The sequence below is a fragment of the Raphanus sativus genome, chromosome 9 (assembly GCF_000801105.2).
Source record: "Raphanus sativus cultivar WK10039 chromosome 9, ASM80110v3, whole genome shotgun sequence".
NCBI lineage: Eukaryota > Viridiplantae > Streptophyta > Magnoliopsida > Brassicales > Brassicaceae > Raphanus > Raphanus sativus.
Window position 1 is genome coordinate 6,019,017 of NC_079519.1, and position 15,768 is coordinate 6,034,784.

Here is a 15,768-nt window from a genome sequence, read left to right on the forward strand (position 1 = left end):
ATATGATATATTAGCCGGCTATATCAGTTTGTGTTACGGCTATTTGATCTATTAACAATAAATGTTAACTATTGTAACGGATAAGTGTTTTAAGTGATGGCTAATATTATGTAGCATTAATGAGCTATATCTATTTCAACAACAAGATCCAAGTTTGTTGACATTAAATTAAAGTGTTGTTGTCGTACTCACCATAGTAGGTATGTCAGTTGTTGTCATTACGCTTATCGGCAGATACCTTCTTCCTAGTGGACTAAGGATCCACGCTAACCATACCCAAACTAAAAGCAAAGAAGAGGAATTCGTAAACATATATCTGATAGCCGGCTAAATTAACAAATATACTGCGTGAAAAGATTTGACTCTCAAATACATTGAAATATATTTTGTTAGCCGGCTAAACTAACTAATGTTAATGAATGTTAGTCGGTTAAACTAACAAATATGTAATCGTTAATAATTCATGTTAGCTGGATAATTATTATATTATCTCTGGGCGACGAACAGTTTCCATGGGGACTATAATCTTCTTGTTGCGCAGTCGCTGTGAAATTTCTGGTGTCGACGAGCTTGGGGATTTTCGTTCTTTGGGACATCTCCTTTTAGACGCTGAAGCTCTTCTTGGCCGGTAGATTTTAGCATTTGTATGCGGTGTTGTATGATGCATGTGACGGCGAGGCAGCATCTGAACTTGGCCGAGGAAGTTTAAGAGTTGGGTCTCTTGTAAATTCCGGTGGTCGGGGCCGCGGGGAAACTCCGGGGATGGCTTTTTTGGTGAAGATTGATTGTGGATGGATCGATGTCTCGTTTCGAACACAACAGTTGCAGAGAAGTTGCGAGGTTATCCTGCGTCTGTTGGGGCTGTGAAAATAGCTCTTCTGTCTTCTCTTCCTCGCTCTTGTATTCTCTCTTTTGATTTTGATCTCGATCTTGTTGTGTTTATGTTTGTTTGTTCTTGATGAATTTGCTTATCTAGGGTTCCGATATTTCTCCGGTACATGAATATATGTTTTTGCCATCGTTCTTTTATCAGGAAGAATTAATTTGATTTTATTTCATTAAAAAAAAAGAATAAAGAATACATCGAGACCAGTGGATTGGAGTTATCTATCTTCAACATCGAAAAAATCATCAGAAAGAGATAGTATTGGTTTTTGTTTCTCATTTTTTTTGTTTTTTTTTCTTTCCAAATGCTTGTAGGGCTAACAATGTCTTTTTGACTTGTTTCTCTCTCCACATTTTCCCATTCTTCCATTTTTGCAAATTATTAACTTTGTTAGTAATTTTGGTGCAAATCGCTTTAAATAAATTGATATAAAATTAACATCATTTTCTGTAACTGACACATATACAGAAGTGACATGAATACTTTGTATATTTGCATCAGTTATTGATAAATTGATGCCAATTATTTGCATCACCACTTTCAAAATCATTTGTTTAAGCAATGCAAAAGTTTTTAACATTACCTATAACTGATACATATATCCCCTATATACTAAATCGCAAGTCATGTGTCGAATCATATTCTGCCACGTAATAAGTGTTTTGCAAAATTTAAGAAAAAATAAGTAAAACAAGATAATGCTTAACGGTTTTTTAAAAATAATCCACAACCCACGATTTTTTTTCTTTACCCATGATCTTTTTCTTTTCCTTACTCTAACATCTCTCGGATTACATAAACAAATATCAGAGAAGCTTTTAATCTAAACGAGATTGTGAAATACATATGCTCTTTCCTTTTTCTTTTTTTTTTGAGCAAACAACTACTTTCATTCAAATAAAAAACAGAGTATCACTCCCTAATGGGAGGGTTGTTCAAACAAAGAAGAGCCGACTTTGCCACTGTGTCGGCCTCCACATTCTCCAAACGAGGAACATACATAAAAGACAACGATTCAAACAAACGAGACAAATGATAGATATCGGACATAATTCCATACAACACCGGTCTGGTCTCCTTAGCTTTCAGCAGTGAGATGATAACTTGGGAGTCGGACCGAATGGTAAGGTTTTGAATGTTCGACGAGACAGCCAGCAAGACTGCAGAACGAACCGCAAGGGCTTCAGCTGTTAAGGCTGAGGTTACGAATCGACGAGAGGAACTGATGTTTGGCAATGATGCAGAACCAGGTCCTTTGAAAATGCCACCCACTCCACAGTTTCCTGTTTCCTGGGACCAAGCAGCATCGACGTTGCAGGTTAGACCTGAGACGTGTTGCTCTGACATATTCCGGCGGGGAGGTCGTGCTACTCCATTCAAGAGGCAGGCATCTTTGAGTTGAGCTTCCTGCCACTCCTTGGCGTCTTGGATGGCCTTGTGAATCACCTCCGCTGCTGAGAAAGACCTGTCATCAAAGATAAGCTTATTACGAGCTTTCCATAGGTTCCAAAGTATCCATGGCCAAAGAGGGATTTGAATCCCCACTGGTGGTAAGTTAATGCTCTTATTTGCAAGAGATAGTAAAAAAGCCAATGAGGGAAGAGAAGCATATGGCCTCTCTGTCAAGGGAGATAGTTCCCAAACACGATTCGCAAAGGGACACAATAGGAAGGTATGAAGGTCGTCATCTATGCCTCCGCATCGCTTACAACAGAAAGGGGGAAAGCCACGGCGTTCTAAATTGGCACTCACCGGAATGGCCTTGCTAATGACTCTCCACAAGAAATCTTTTAGCTTTGGGCTTGTTTTGACATTCCATATATGTTTAACCCAGTCAAAGTTAGGAGCTGGTGATATACTTTCCTGATCACAGGTAAATGCTACTCGATATCCAGATCTGGTGGAGTAAGAACCTGATTTCTCATAGAGCCAGACTAGAGTGTCATCCACTGGGGTAATACTCGTGATGATGCCCAGTATTGTTTCCTCATACTGTGGAAGATGCGCTCGTATTCTCGTGATATCCCAAGTGTTTGATATTGGGCACAGTAGGTCACTCACTCGTAAAGCGGAGGCTGCTTCAGAACAGGGGCCTATGGGGGCGACCGGTGCAACGAGGGAGAGCCATGGGTCAGTCCATAGTCTTATCTTCTCCCCATTTCCCACTGCCCACCCGAGTCCTTTTCGTAGGATTTCTCTACCTTCCAAGATACTCCTCCATCCGTGTGACGCTGATGCTGAGACAGAACACTCCATGAAGGAAGAGTCCTTAGCATATTTACCGAGAAGTACCTGAGCCAGGAGAGAAGAGGGTTCTTTGATCAATCGCCATCCAATTTTTGCCAAGAGAGCATCGTTGAAGCTCTGTAGATCCCGGAAGCCTAAGCCTCCCGCAAATTTTGGTTTTGATTAGCGTCGACCACGCGACCCAACACATTTTCCTCTGCTCCGGGTTTGCATCCCACCAGAACCTAGTAAGCAAGGTATGTATCTGTTTGCAGAGTGAAACTGGTAGTTTGAAACATGACATAGAATAACACGGCATGGCCGCAAGGACAGACTTGAGCAAAACTTGCTTCCCAGCTCCTGATAGAAAGCGAGTCGTCCAGCTCTGGATTCTTTGACGGATACGATCCAAGATTGCTGCGAATATATCCCGCTTTTTCCTTCCAAACAACTCCGGCAAGCCTAAGTATTTTCCTATGCCTCCTTCTGCATCAATCCCCAAGGTGGTTTTGACTCGTGATTTCACCTCCGGAGGGGTCTTAGCGGAGAACGTGACTGCTGACTTCCCTAGATTTATGCACTGTCCAGAAATGGCCGCATACCTGCTCAGGATATCCTTCAAAGTATTCACACAGGAGGAGCTCGAGCGACAGAAAAACATGGTATCGTCGGCAAACAAGAGGTGATTAACCGCTGGACTTCCCCTAGCTACTTTCACGCCCTGTAGAGCTCCCGAGAGTTGTGCCTGGTTACACATGGCAGAGAGTACTTCGGTACATAATATAAAGAGATAGGGAGATAACGGGCCGCCTTGCCGTATGCCACGGGACGGTGTAACGGAACCTTGAGGGGTTCCGCCAATGAGAAAGGAATAGGATACTGAAGTTACGCAAGCCATAACCCATACGATCCATTTCCTGTCGAAACCTAACCTTGTCAAAACTGCTCGGAGAAAGTCCCATTCAATCCGATCATAAGCTTTGCTCATGTCAGTCTTGACCGCCATGGAGCAGCGTTTCTTCACTTCCGAGGTCCGCAAGTAGTGGAGGGTCTCGTGTGTGATGAGAACATTATCCGTAATGGATCGTCCCGAGACAAAAGCAGATTGCGGTTTGGAGATTAGTTCCGGTAGGAAACCCTTGAGTCTTCTCGTAAGGATCTTTGCTATGATTTTGTAGTGCGTGTTGCACAAGGCGATGGGCCTATAATCCGCTACCTTACGAGGGCTAGTGCCCTTCGGAATCAATCGTATATGGGTTTCATTTTGTCTCGGATGCATCTCACTGGTTTCAAAGAACTGTAGAACCGCTTTAGAGACATCAGCTCCAACTATGTGCCAATAAGACTAGTAAAATGTAGCTGAAACCCATCCGGGCCAGAAGCCTTCCCGCTGTTGATGGAGAAAGTGGCTTCCTTGATCTCCTGTAGTGTCGGCAATTGAGTCAGAGAGGAATTCATCTCCGCAGTGACCTTGATAGGGAGTACCTCTATTGCTTGCGCCAAGTCTCCTACACTCCCAGCCGTGAAGATGTTTTGAAAATATCCAGTTATCACTGCTACTATACTAGGCTCCTCAAAGAACTCAGCTCCCTGGTCATTCTCAATTACTGAGATCGAGTTTTGCATCCTTCTAGTACGAGTGGCCGCATGGAAAAACCCGGTGTTGCGATCACCATTCTTCAGCCATTGGATTCGACTACTTTGCTGCCAATATTGTTCCTCCTCGCGATAAGCATCATGAAGGGTCTTGGTGAGATGTTCAATGCGGGGGTTATCTGGAGCCGCTGCGGACAGAGCAACATCCAGCTCTGTTTGTGTTGCATGAATCATTTGATTAGCCTTCCTGTTTCGATCTTTAGTCCAAAGAATTATACTTCGTCGGCAGGAGTTCAACTTCTCAATAACTGAGGAGAGAGGGTCATGATTCCAAGCAGTATCGACTAGCTTAGTGACCTCAGGGTTCTCGGTGAGGGAGCGATTGAAACGAAACATCCCTTTCTTCTTTTGGATCGAGGAATTGAAGTAGGTAATGAGTGGACGGTGATCCGAGCCTTCAAAACGGAGGTAGCAACAGCGCCCCATAGGGAAGCTCTCGGACCAGGAGCAATTTGCCATGGAGCGATCCAACCGGGATCGAATGAAATGTAGGTACCGAGTTCCGCGCCATGAAAGGTGATTTCCGGAGTGTTTTAAGTCCCAGAGACCATTTTGGGAAACAAAGGTACGGAAGGAGGTGAAAGAACCCTCCCAACGCTGCGGTCCTCCCGCCTTTTCGGAATTATCGAGGATTTCATTAAAATCACCCGTCAATAGCCACGCTGAATCTCTACCCTCCCCGATAGTAGATACGCTGGTCCAAAAGGCTGCTCTATTCTCGACTGCAGGCGCGCCATACACAAAGGATATAAAAGATGAAGATCCTTTGAAAAATACCTTTGCATCAATGATATTGGCTGTCGATTCCAGGATCTCTATGTCAACATCATCCCTCCAAAGAAGTGCGAGTCCGCCTCCTGTGCCAACCGGTGGTACTGAAAAGTAGTGAGGATACTGAAGTGAATGGAGCTTCTGTTTAATGAATTCGTCATCGTTTCTAGTCTCCATGAGGAACATGATATGTGGAGAAATACTCTTGTATATCTCCTTGAGCCGTCGAACTGTGTAGGGGTTCCCCAACCCCTTGACAGTTCCAGCTCATCACAGCTAAGGAAGAGAGGGAGGAGGGGACCGAAAACCCGATTTGGAGGTCCCCTTTGTCGGTATTGGCACCGAATTGTTACTTCCCGAAGTCGTTGACCTTCTACTAGTTCCTGCGGTACTCTTATTGGCATTTCCTTTCCTATCTTTGTCCATCACCAGTCGCTTCCTTGGGGGATTCATAGTCCTTGTTCCCGCTGCAATGCGCAATTTTGCCCCGAGCAATTTTGTACTGAATGGGCTCTTTCCTTTTTCAAAATCCTAATTCATAAATGGAGTTGTATTGATGTCTCGAGCCAGTGTTAAGATTACCAGTGATGCTATCTCTCTCTTTTTTTGTACAGTTTCGTTGGCATAAGCAAAGCCAGTTTAGATTAGGAAGGTTCAGTGAAGAGTAGATCTTTAATTGCTGGAGTTTTATCTCAATCAGAGAAGCGATGAAAATGAAAAGGAAAGAGAAGGAAGATAAAACAGACACAAATGCAGAAGAAGCTTTTGATGAAAGGTAAATTCGTTTTCCTTATCTCACTCGAAAATATCATATTTTGAACTTTTTCCAAATATTATATGTTTTACATCTATCTTATTAAATCAGAAACATTACAACTTCTTCTAGGTGGATTTTAAAGGTGGACTTCATATATTTAAATTAAATGTCTCATTTTTATATATAATACGTATCATAGTCTAACTTTGCATTTATGTATTTCCTTAAATACAATTCTTCTGTTTATCCATATTCCATATATGGTTCACATTTATTACATGTCGATTTAAATAAAATAGATTTATTTGTACGAATAAAGAATACTAAAAATATGAATCGTACTAGAATTACCCTATACAATTCATTTTAAATTGATCAGTATACTTTCATTGGCCATATTGATTTTATTTGTACGAATAACATTAAGTAGATAAGTCATAGACACATACATAAAGATATGACTATTATTTAACTACGTTGGACCTAATCTACTTTCTAAAACAAATAACACATAGCTTTATATATTGTATAGAATATAGTAATATTGTATAGTATATACATATACAATAATACTAAAAACAAACCAAACTGAAATATAATATATATCGAAAATGCTTTGAACCGTTACACACAAAATATATTTGACCTCAGAGATAAAATTTACTTTGAAATTATATAATAATTATTTTTAAAAATTAAACTTCGTAATGTACAAAAAACATAAGTTTATATCAAATTTTGTGTTACAACAAAAAGACACAACTCGCGCTTGCAAAGTGTTATTTTTACATACGAAAGACAGTTTTGATATTGTTCTTTAAACACAAAATTGAATTATACAAACTCGATACTACATAAAACTAAACAATATAGAATACATTTTAAAAATAAAATCCGTGCGGGTGGGTATGGCCTTTTACGAAAAATCGTAGATATGTTTATATAATATATAAAAATATTATCATACACATATTTTCTTATAAATAATACTCCAATATAAATTTTGTATGATAAATATTGAAAATACAAAATATATAGCACTATATATTTTAAAGAATATATAAAAAATCTACTTTACGTTATCATAAAATTTAAAAATCAAATTTAGTAATTAAAACACATTGCTTATTTAAACACATTAGTACACATTGTTATTTATCAAAATGTTATATTAATACACATTGCAATCATTTATAACATTTAGTAAAAACAAAGATAAAAAAAAATTGACTCCCGCTCGGTCGAGCGGGTGATGATCTAGTTAAAGAGGTATAGTGAAAACATCCTTCAACATACTATGGTGAGTAATTTGATAGTTTTTTCTCTATTGTTTAATCTTTCAGATATTCAAAAAGATAATTGATTTATGCACAATTGTATGAGTGAGATTAACATAAGCGTTAAGATGGCAAGATCAGTGTTGTCGTGGGGTGATGGGAGACAAAATTGACAGAGGTATTAGCAGCTACATATTTATATTACTGTATTTTTTTTCAATACACATTGTTTTCTTTCAAATATTTGATATACCAATACAACAAGAATATTATTTTTTTCAATTTACTGCATCTCTCTTGACTGCAAGAACTAATAGGTATATTAATTGATGATTTAAATATTTTCTAATGTAACTTTTGAAATATTTCTCGATATATATGATTTTATAAAATGGTTGAAAAACTAAAATTTGTATTTTTTGTGTGTTCTTCAAAAAAAAGAACTAATCATAATATCCAATTATATTTTATTTATAAGAAAAAATTATTCCCATGCAAAGCATGGGGTCCATACTAGTTATAAATAAATGATGTGAAACAAGCTTTTTGTAGTGTATCATGCGGATTCCAACATTGTGATCATGATGGCTTGGAACAAATCCAATCTAAACCACTTGAGATCGGTTTCCGAGGAAGATGGTCGGAATTTAGCTGATGCAGAAGGTCTCTCTTTCTTGGAGACATCTGCTCTTGAAGCCACAAATGTCGTGAAAGCATTTCAAACCGTTTTGACAGAGATTTACCACATCATCAGAAAAAGCTTTGGCTCCTCAAGAAGCAGCAGCTGCTAATTCAGCTATTTGAGGGCAAGGAATAACGATTAACGTTGGTGACACATTTGGAGTTTCCAAAAGAGGTTGCTGCTCTACTTGATTATAAAGCTTTTTCCTCTTTCGAATCTCTCAACTTCCGTTTTGTTTTGCCTAATCTTTCTCTTTACTTTTCAACTTTTGTGGCTGGTGAAATGTAACTCTTCAAGAACACATAAAATACTTCTCTTCATTTACCTAATGATGAAATCTTTAATGGGCTTGTGTTCAGAAGAACAAAACAGAAAAGAGCTTGTTAGTAAACTTCTCTTGTTTGGGTGTTCTCTGGTATGTCGCGGATAGTTCAGGTTTACAATTGTTCGTTTTTTTTCCATCTCTTGTTTGGGTTTAATTGAAATCATGAGTAATCACGGTTTTACAAAAACAGAAAACCCAAAGACAAGGCTTCATGGTTAGTACTCCAATTGTTGAAGAAGATTTAGATCATTGTTTGCATTTGTAAGTTACCTAAGATTTTTTTTTGTGCAACTACCTAATACCGTTTTAGTGAAAAGTGAAAACTATAGACGGCAGTTAAAAAACTGTAAATTTTTTTTTTAAAAAGGCTGTACGTGGAATTCTCATCTAGGATTTTTGGTTTGTTATGGACATGTTTTATTATCGGGTTTCTAGTGGTAGAATTAGATCGTATGGTCCAAGAAACATGTATATTTGGGTCGTAGAATTCTCGTTGTGGTTGGAAATGTACAATGAATTTTGACTGGGTAGTATAGGATCAGTAGACATAATCCTAGGTTTACTAGATAAATTATTGTCTCTACAGTTGAATTATTGTGGGGTCAAATCTCTTGTAATCAATCTTTCGTAAATGAAAATATGAATTTTTTTTTTGTAAACGATGAAAATATGAAGTTGAGCCCAAAAAAGATACAAGGGAGCCAGCGGCAAAGCCAGCCAAAAGTTGTACCGGAGGCAACGTAACATTTCTTAAATCCATAGGGGGCATGTGAAGAATTTTACCACTTGAACCATATAATTCTCAAATAATCAAAGAGAATAAAAATGGTTTCAATGTTTCATATGGGGCAGCTGCCCTCCTTTCTCCTTCTCTCCCTCTGCCACTAAGGGAGCACAGATCAATGGATGATATATTATAAACCTCAACAAAAACAAAATGATGCATGAGAAATTGAGATAGTAACAAGAATAGATTCTTTCAAAAAAAAACAAGAATATATTTACAATCGTATTTACGTTTTCAGTGAAAAATGACAACTTCTCACCGCTGATAATAATTGTGAAAAACGTACGTCATATTTGAATTAGTTACTAAATATGTAAAAGGTAACTAAGAGCAACATTATTGCTAAAGGTGTCTTAGCATTGTTTATTGATATTTTTGAGCTAAGGAACAATGTTAAGGAACATTAAGAAAATGGAAGATTATTGATGGTACTTTTAGGTTGGTTCTTAGTAACATTTGCTGTGATCAAAACACAGAAGCAAAGTAGCAATCTGCTGTGATCATTTGCTGTGATCAAAACATAAACGTTTCAAAACATATAACGATCAAAAGGTTTCATCATTCATCAATATCAAGCTACAGTTTTGAAAAAAAAGGTTTCATCAACAATAATATATTTCAGCCATTTAGTCTGATCATTACGTAAAGAGAGGAAAATATGAAACCAACATCTGCATTCAGTCTGTCACCATCGCAGAAACCACCATCTGCATTCATAAACCATTCATTAGATACTGGTACAATGATAACAACTTCAAGACACAAATAAAAGAAAGATTATAATCTTACCACAATCATTTACTTAAAGCAATTAAAAAACAACAGTGATTGCACGAGAACACAAACGCCTTCGCATGTGTAATTGATGTGCTATAAATTAGAGGGAGAGGCCGAGCTAATAGAAATACAGGCACCACCACTACATTGGCCCTAGAAAAGTTTGTACAGGAATACATGATACAGATAAACTATCATATGGGGAGAAGAACCCATCAACGAAATGAATAAACCACCATGTCACATAGAAAGTGATGGCCACTGGAAGCAGGATAACACTGGAAAAACGAATCTAGAAGTCAGAACTTGTGGGAATTACATTAAGCAAGCAAAAAAGAAACGAAAAAAAAAACAGTTGCCCTTACGGTTGGCCTTACCATCCAGTCATGAACTTCTTAGATGCCCAGCTTCTTATCAGTTTGTAAAACGTCTAAAGATCAAACATTTCTCAGTCACTAAAAATCCATAAAAAAAAATTGAAATAGCTGAAGCTAAAACAGAGCAAATCTCAAAACAGATCCTTTTTTTCCAAAATCTACAATCTCGACAACGCAATTGAAGATTGCTTCAGTATTGGAGCTCACGTAATCCCAACAGATAGAAATCGCAATGGAAATTCAAGACCGATTCAAGCACTAATAATCCCAACAGATAGAAATCGCAATGGAAAAAAGAAAGACCTTCGCAGTGAAGAGACTCTGAGAGAGATGAGAGTGGGTCGTCGAGAGGGTCTGAGATAGTGGGTCGTCGAGAGAGACTCTGAGAGAGATGAGAGTGTTTGAAACCCAAATAGGAGGAGATGAGAGAGTCTGAGAGATCGATCGATGGAGAGACTCTTTGAGAGGCTGAGATCGATGAAGACGAGAAAGTGGAGATGGATTGAAACGCTTTCGATGAAACCCAAATCGGAGGAGACGAGAGAGCTCGTGGTCGGGTCGGAGAAGAGAGAGCTCGAGCCAAAGAAGATGGATTGAAACGCGATGAGACGGAGAGCTCGTGCCACCTGGCTGGTAAGGAACGTCTCAAAAATTCCTTAGCTAAACCACGTTCACAAAATTTATTAGTCTTTTTCATTTATTTTTAGGCCCAAATATACTTAAGGACCCAACTTAAGAAACGCAATAATGTTACTCTAATATCATAAAGACCTTACAAACAACGTCTCTTTCCAAACATCTAAAATTAGTTACTATCTCTATCAAAAAGAAAAAGAAAACAAGACTATATTTTTGTCGAGTTCCCCAGAACTCTTCTCATTCTTGATCAGTCTCTTAATTGGAGGTCAAACGTAAAAATGCTGGTCTTCTTTTAACTAAACGTGTTGGTTTAACCAAAGACATTTTTTTTATGTAACCAAAGACATATTTCTTATGAATATGAACTTATGCAGATAGTAGACTACTAAAATTTTGAAACCAATCCTCTTTTTTCACGAATTCAGAATGAAACAGTTACTAGTTTCTGATGCTGGTTCAACCTATACTAAACTAGAAGATAATGATTTATATATAACACCTTTTTACAATATTTAGATGATAAGTTAAAACTGTTGAAGGATCAGTAAGATGACTTCAAAACAGTAAACCGGCAAAGGGCTAAATGGAGTTTGGTTTACAAGTGAACATTAATTTAAATTTCAAATGTAATACAGTCAAATTATTTCTTTTAAATTAATAGAATAGATGACGACTACGTTCGGATAATAAATCTAAAAAGAACAATCCAATTCAGATGAATTGGCAAAACACAACAACTATTGATGGAAAAATAATTATTCACAGAGAAGGGAATTTTATATTTTTTACTTTTTAAAAAAAAAAATGAAGTGATGTGCATATAGTGGGGTCCCCACTGTGGGGACCAGCAAATCCATCAAAAAATGGAAGAACACGGGGGACTTGATTTATAAACATTATGCAGACAGAGAGTTGCATTATGCTATTATTATTATTTCTGGAGAATAATTTAATTCGAAAAATAAAAATAAAAAATAAAGAGAAACAGAAGAAGAGAACATTTGGCGAAACAAAGGCGACAACTTTAATTGTCCAAAGAAGATCGAGAGAAGATTTTAGGCGATCGATTATTGTCCCCAAAAGATTGAAACATTTTCTTCGGTAAATCATCGATTTAGATTAGTGTTAGGGTGTTTCGATCGCGGGGGAGGTCTGGTCTGGTTGGAATGGCGCAACAAGGGGCAAGCATAGACCCTGCCGTTCTAGACGACATCATCCGTCGTTTGTTGGATTACAGAAACCCTAAGCCTGCAACCAAACAGGTCATGTTAAACGAGTCCGAGATCCGACAGCTTTGCTTCGTCTCCAGAGAGATTTTCCTCCAACAGCCTATCCTCCTTGAGCTCGAAGCTCCCATCAAGATCTGCGGTAAAAAAAAAAATCAATTTTTCTCTCTCTTTAGAAAGAATAAAAAGGCTGTTTGGTGTTTAGACTGAGATATATGTTTGTGTGTTTGGTCAACGTTTATAAGGAAGAATAAAAAAGGCTGTTTTTTTTTGGTTAGGTGATATACATGGACAGTACTCAGATCTTTTGAGGCTCTTCGAGTACGGAGGCTACCCTCCAGCAGCTAACTATTTATTCTTAGGAGACTACGTTGACCGCGGGAAGCAGAGTCTAGAAACAATCTGTCTCCTCCTCGCCTACAAAATCAAATACCCCGAGAACTTCTTCCTCCTAAGAGGTAACCACGAGTGCGCTTCCATCAACAGAATCTACGGATTCTACGACGAGTGCAAACGTAGGTTCAGCGTGAGGCTCTGGAAAGTCTTTACGGATTCTTTCAACTGCCTCCCCGTGGCCGCTGTGATAGACGACAAGATACTGTGCATGCACGGTGGTCTTTCTCCCGATTTGACCAGCGTGGAAGAGATCAAGAACGTCGAGCGACCCACCGATGTTCCGGACGCTGGTCTGCTCTGCGACCTGCTTTGGTCTGATCCGAGCAGAGATGTGAAAGGCTGGGGGATGAACGACCGTGGAGTGTCGTACACGTTTGGGCCTGATAAGGTTGCTGAGTTTCTCATAAAGAATGATATGGATCTCATCTGTCGTGCGCACCAGGTTTGGTTCTTACACAATCTTTTATTTTTTCACTTAAATGAATTTTTGAATTTTGTTTTTGAATTTTTTTTTCTGCTCCTGCAGGTTGTAGAGGATGGGTATGAGTTCTTTGCAGATAGACAGCTTGTTACTATATTCTCAGCTCCAAACTACTGTGGTGAATTCGACAATGCGGGTGCATTGATGAGTGTTGATGAGAGTTTAATGTGTTCTTTCCAAATACTTAAGCCTGCGGATCGGAGGCCCCGGTTCTTATAATGATGTAAAATAAAATTAAAAAAAAAGAGGTACTGATGTATATTCGTGTTAGATTATCTGAGATTTGAGTTTGTATATCACCACTTACAGAAGGATTGTTTCATTGTGGAAAATTAGGCAGTTTGAACCTCTGCGGGAAAGAAGACAGGAACGTGGGAGAGAGACAGAGAGAAACCTCCCTGAGAATTTGTACGGAGGCCTTTGCAAGAAGGCTTTAAAAAGTTATATATAAATTTTACATGTTGTTATAATCATCATTTTTACTTGAACAATTGCCATTTCTTTTCTCAAATTTGTATGTTCTTCTTCTCTGACTCCTAGTAGACAGTAAAAAAAAAAGTCTCCAAAGTTTTATTATTTAACCCTTTGGTTGGCTTAAAAAAAAGTTAAAAACTCAATCTGCAGTCAGAAAGGGTACAATGGGAAAACCTTCACAAGAAAAAAGATTGATCTCTATAAACCGTCAGATTATAAACAGATGAACGGTCCAGATCGCAATTCGTTTTTTCCTTCTCCTTTTTTTGGTCGAATAACAGTTGTGATCTGGACCGTTCATCTGTTTATAATCTGACGGTTTGCAGAGATCAAGGTTCCTTTTGTATAGAGAAGGGCCGCGTTGATGAATTTTTCAGAGTTGTCGTGGGGGAACAACAGACTTTAAAAACCCTAAGCCTCAGGAGACAGAAGTACAAAGCGAAAGACAAAGAGATGTTCTTCCACATGGTATTGGAGCGAAACATGCAACTACACCCACGCTCCTTTGGACTTAACCTTCGTGAAAACCTCGTCTCCAAGCTCATCAAAGACGTCGAGGGCAGTTGCAGGTTTTCTTTTGCTTTCTAGTCACCATCGAAGTTTTTAAGATGCAAAGATAACTCTTATATATATTTAGTGTTCTTGCAACCTTAGTTGTATTCTAAAATCTTATTGCATCCGTACGTATAATAACAAATTGTGTGTGTGTGTTTTAATGCCTCTAACTGATCCTTGCTTTGGCTTCTTTAAGATGTGCAATTCATCATTACTATTGTCATAACTTATGCTAATTGCAACTCTCTTTTTTTTTTTGGGGGGGGGGGGGGGGGGGGGGGTTTGGTTTTGGTGACAGTGGACGACATGGGTTTGTAGTGGCGATAACTGGAATAGAAAGCGTAGGAAAAGGATTGGTCCCTGATGGTACTTCTTCTTCTGCTTTAGTCACCTTCCCCGTTAAGTACCAATGCCTCCTTTTCAGACCTTTCAGAGGCGAGATCTTGGAAGCCTTTGTCACTCTCGTCAATAGGGTAATGTCTATATAGAGTTTCATGTGGTTCAGTGTCTCTTTTAGTGAGAAATCATTCTCCTATGAAGTGATGGAAATTTCCCTAACATATGTTTTTTACCAGATGGGATTCTTCGCGGAAGCTGGCCCTGTTCAGATTTTTGTGTCCAAACTTGTAAGCTCTGCTTATATCATGGTTTTGATCTTATCTAACTCACTCTTCTTTTTTTCCTTTTTGTTATATTTTAACTCATCTTCTCCTCCTTTCAATGATAGTTGATACCAGACAGTATGGAGTTTCAAGCTGGAGACATGCCTAATTATACAACTTCAGATGGATCAGTGTGTCTTCTTTCCTCCCTTTCTTTCTTGTTTTTCACCGGGTGTTTCATCTATATCTTCAAGAAAACTAATCTTTCCAATGCTTCCTGCAGGTTAAGATTCAGAAAGAATGTGAAGTGAGACTAAAGATTATTGGCACAAGAGTCGACGCCACTGAGATTGTAAAGCACCATTCTCCATATTTTTTTTTGTTGGCTTTTTAGTCTTCATCCACTTTGCACATTTGTATTTGATTTTGCAGTTTTGCGTGGGCACCATCAACGACGATTTTTTGGCAGTCATAAACGATCCTGCACTCGCTGCATAAGCAAAGTCCCAAGGACGGTTTCGATTCTGGTCTTCCTTAAGATGTTTTGTGATAAAGTTGTATGATAGTCCCATGGATGTTGATTTGGATATGTTTGTTCTGAATAATTGGATCTTATCGTAACCAATACTTGTGGATAGATACTTGTGGGATGTAAGACCATCTCCAATGTATTTTGCTATTTTTTCCTCTATAATAGAGGAACTCCATAATAGAGATGTAATTTATTTCAATATATTTTTTAAATAGAGATCTCCAAAATGTAGAACAAAATATAAAGAAATGCCATTTCTTCTTCTATAAATAGAAGAAAATATAGCAGTTTCTATTTTAGAGGAATAAATAGAATAGTTTTGGTTCTAAATGTTATTATAGA

The 15,768-nt window shown here is 38.2% G+C and overlaps 3 protein-coding genes across 5 annotated transcripts; 2 read left to right on the forward strand and 1 right to left on the reverse strand.

Annotated features, from left to right (window-relative positions):
• Positions 1-9,906: 9,906 nt before the first annotated feature.
• Positions 9,907-11,233, reverse strand: LOC108828304 (uncharacterized). Of its 3 annotated transcripts, XR_001945790.2 has the most exons (4): positions 10,825-11,223; positions 10,522-10,574; positions 10,157-10,422; positions 9,907-10,074 (listed from the first exon to the last, which is right to left on the reverse strand). XR_001945790.2 is itself a non-coding variant. In XM_018601948.2 (2 exons), the coding sequence occupies exons 1-2, from the start codon at positions 11,216-11,218 to the stop codon at positions 9,986-9,988; spliced, it is 483 nt and encodes a 160-aa protein (XP_018457450.1). In that variant the 5' UTR covers positions 11,219-11,233; the 3' UTR covers positions 9,907-9,985. The 3 variants fall into 3 exon arrangements, 1 of the variants encoding a protein (XP_018457450.1); XR_008938838.1 differs by lacking the exon at positions 10,157-10,422; XM_018601948.2 differs by lacking the exons at positions 10,157-10,422; positions 10,522-10,574 and having other exon boundaries at positions 10,825-11,233.
• Positions 11,234-12,087: 854 nt separating this feature from the next.
• Positions 12,088-13,839, forward strand: LOC108828303 (serine/threonine-protein phosphatase PP1 isozyme 2). The gene is made up of 4 exons (XM_018601947.2): positions 12,088-12,528; positions 12,665-13,224; positions 13,309-13,511; positions 13,600-13,839. Exons 1-3 carry the CDS (start codon positions 12,327-12,329, stop codon positions 13,480-13,482), a joined length of 936 nt encoding a protein of 311 aa, XP_018457449.1. The 5' UTR covers positions 12,088-12,326; the 3' UTR covers positions 13,483-13,511; positions 13,600-13,839.
• Positions 13,840-14,073: 234 nt separating this feature from the next.
• LOC108824587 (DNA-directed RNA polymerase II subunit 7) lies at positions 14,074-15,550 on the forward strand. The gene is made up of 6 exons (XM_056994616.1): positions 14,074-14,306; positions 14,591-14,765; positions 14,868-14,918; positions 15,020-15,085; positions 15,178-15,246; positions 15,327-15,550. Exons 1-6 carry the CDS (start codon positions 14,191-14,193, stop codon positions 15,390-15,392), a joined length of 543 nt encoding a protein of 180 aa, XP_056850596.1. The 5' UTR covers positions 14,074-14,190; the 3' UTR covers positions 15,393-15,550.
• The last annotated feature ends 218 nt before the right edge of the window (positions 15,551-15,768 follow it).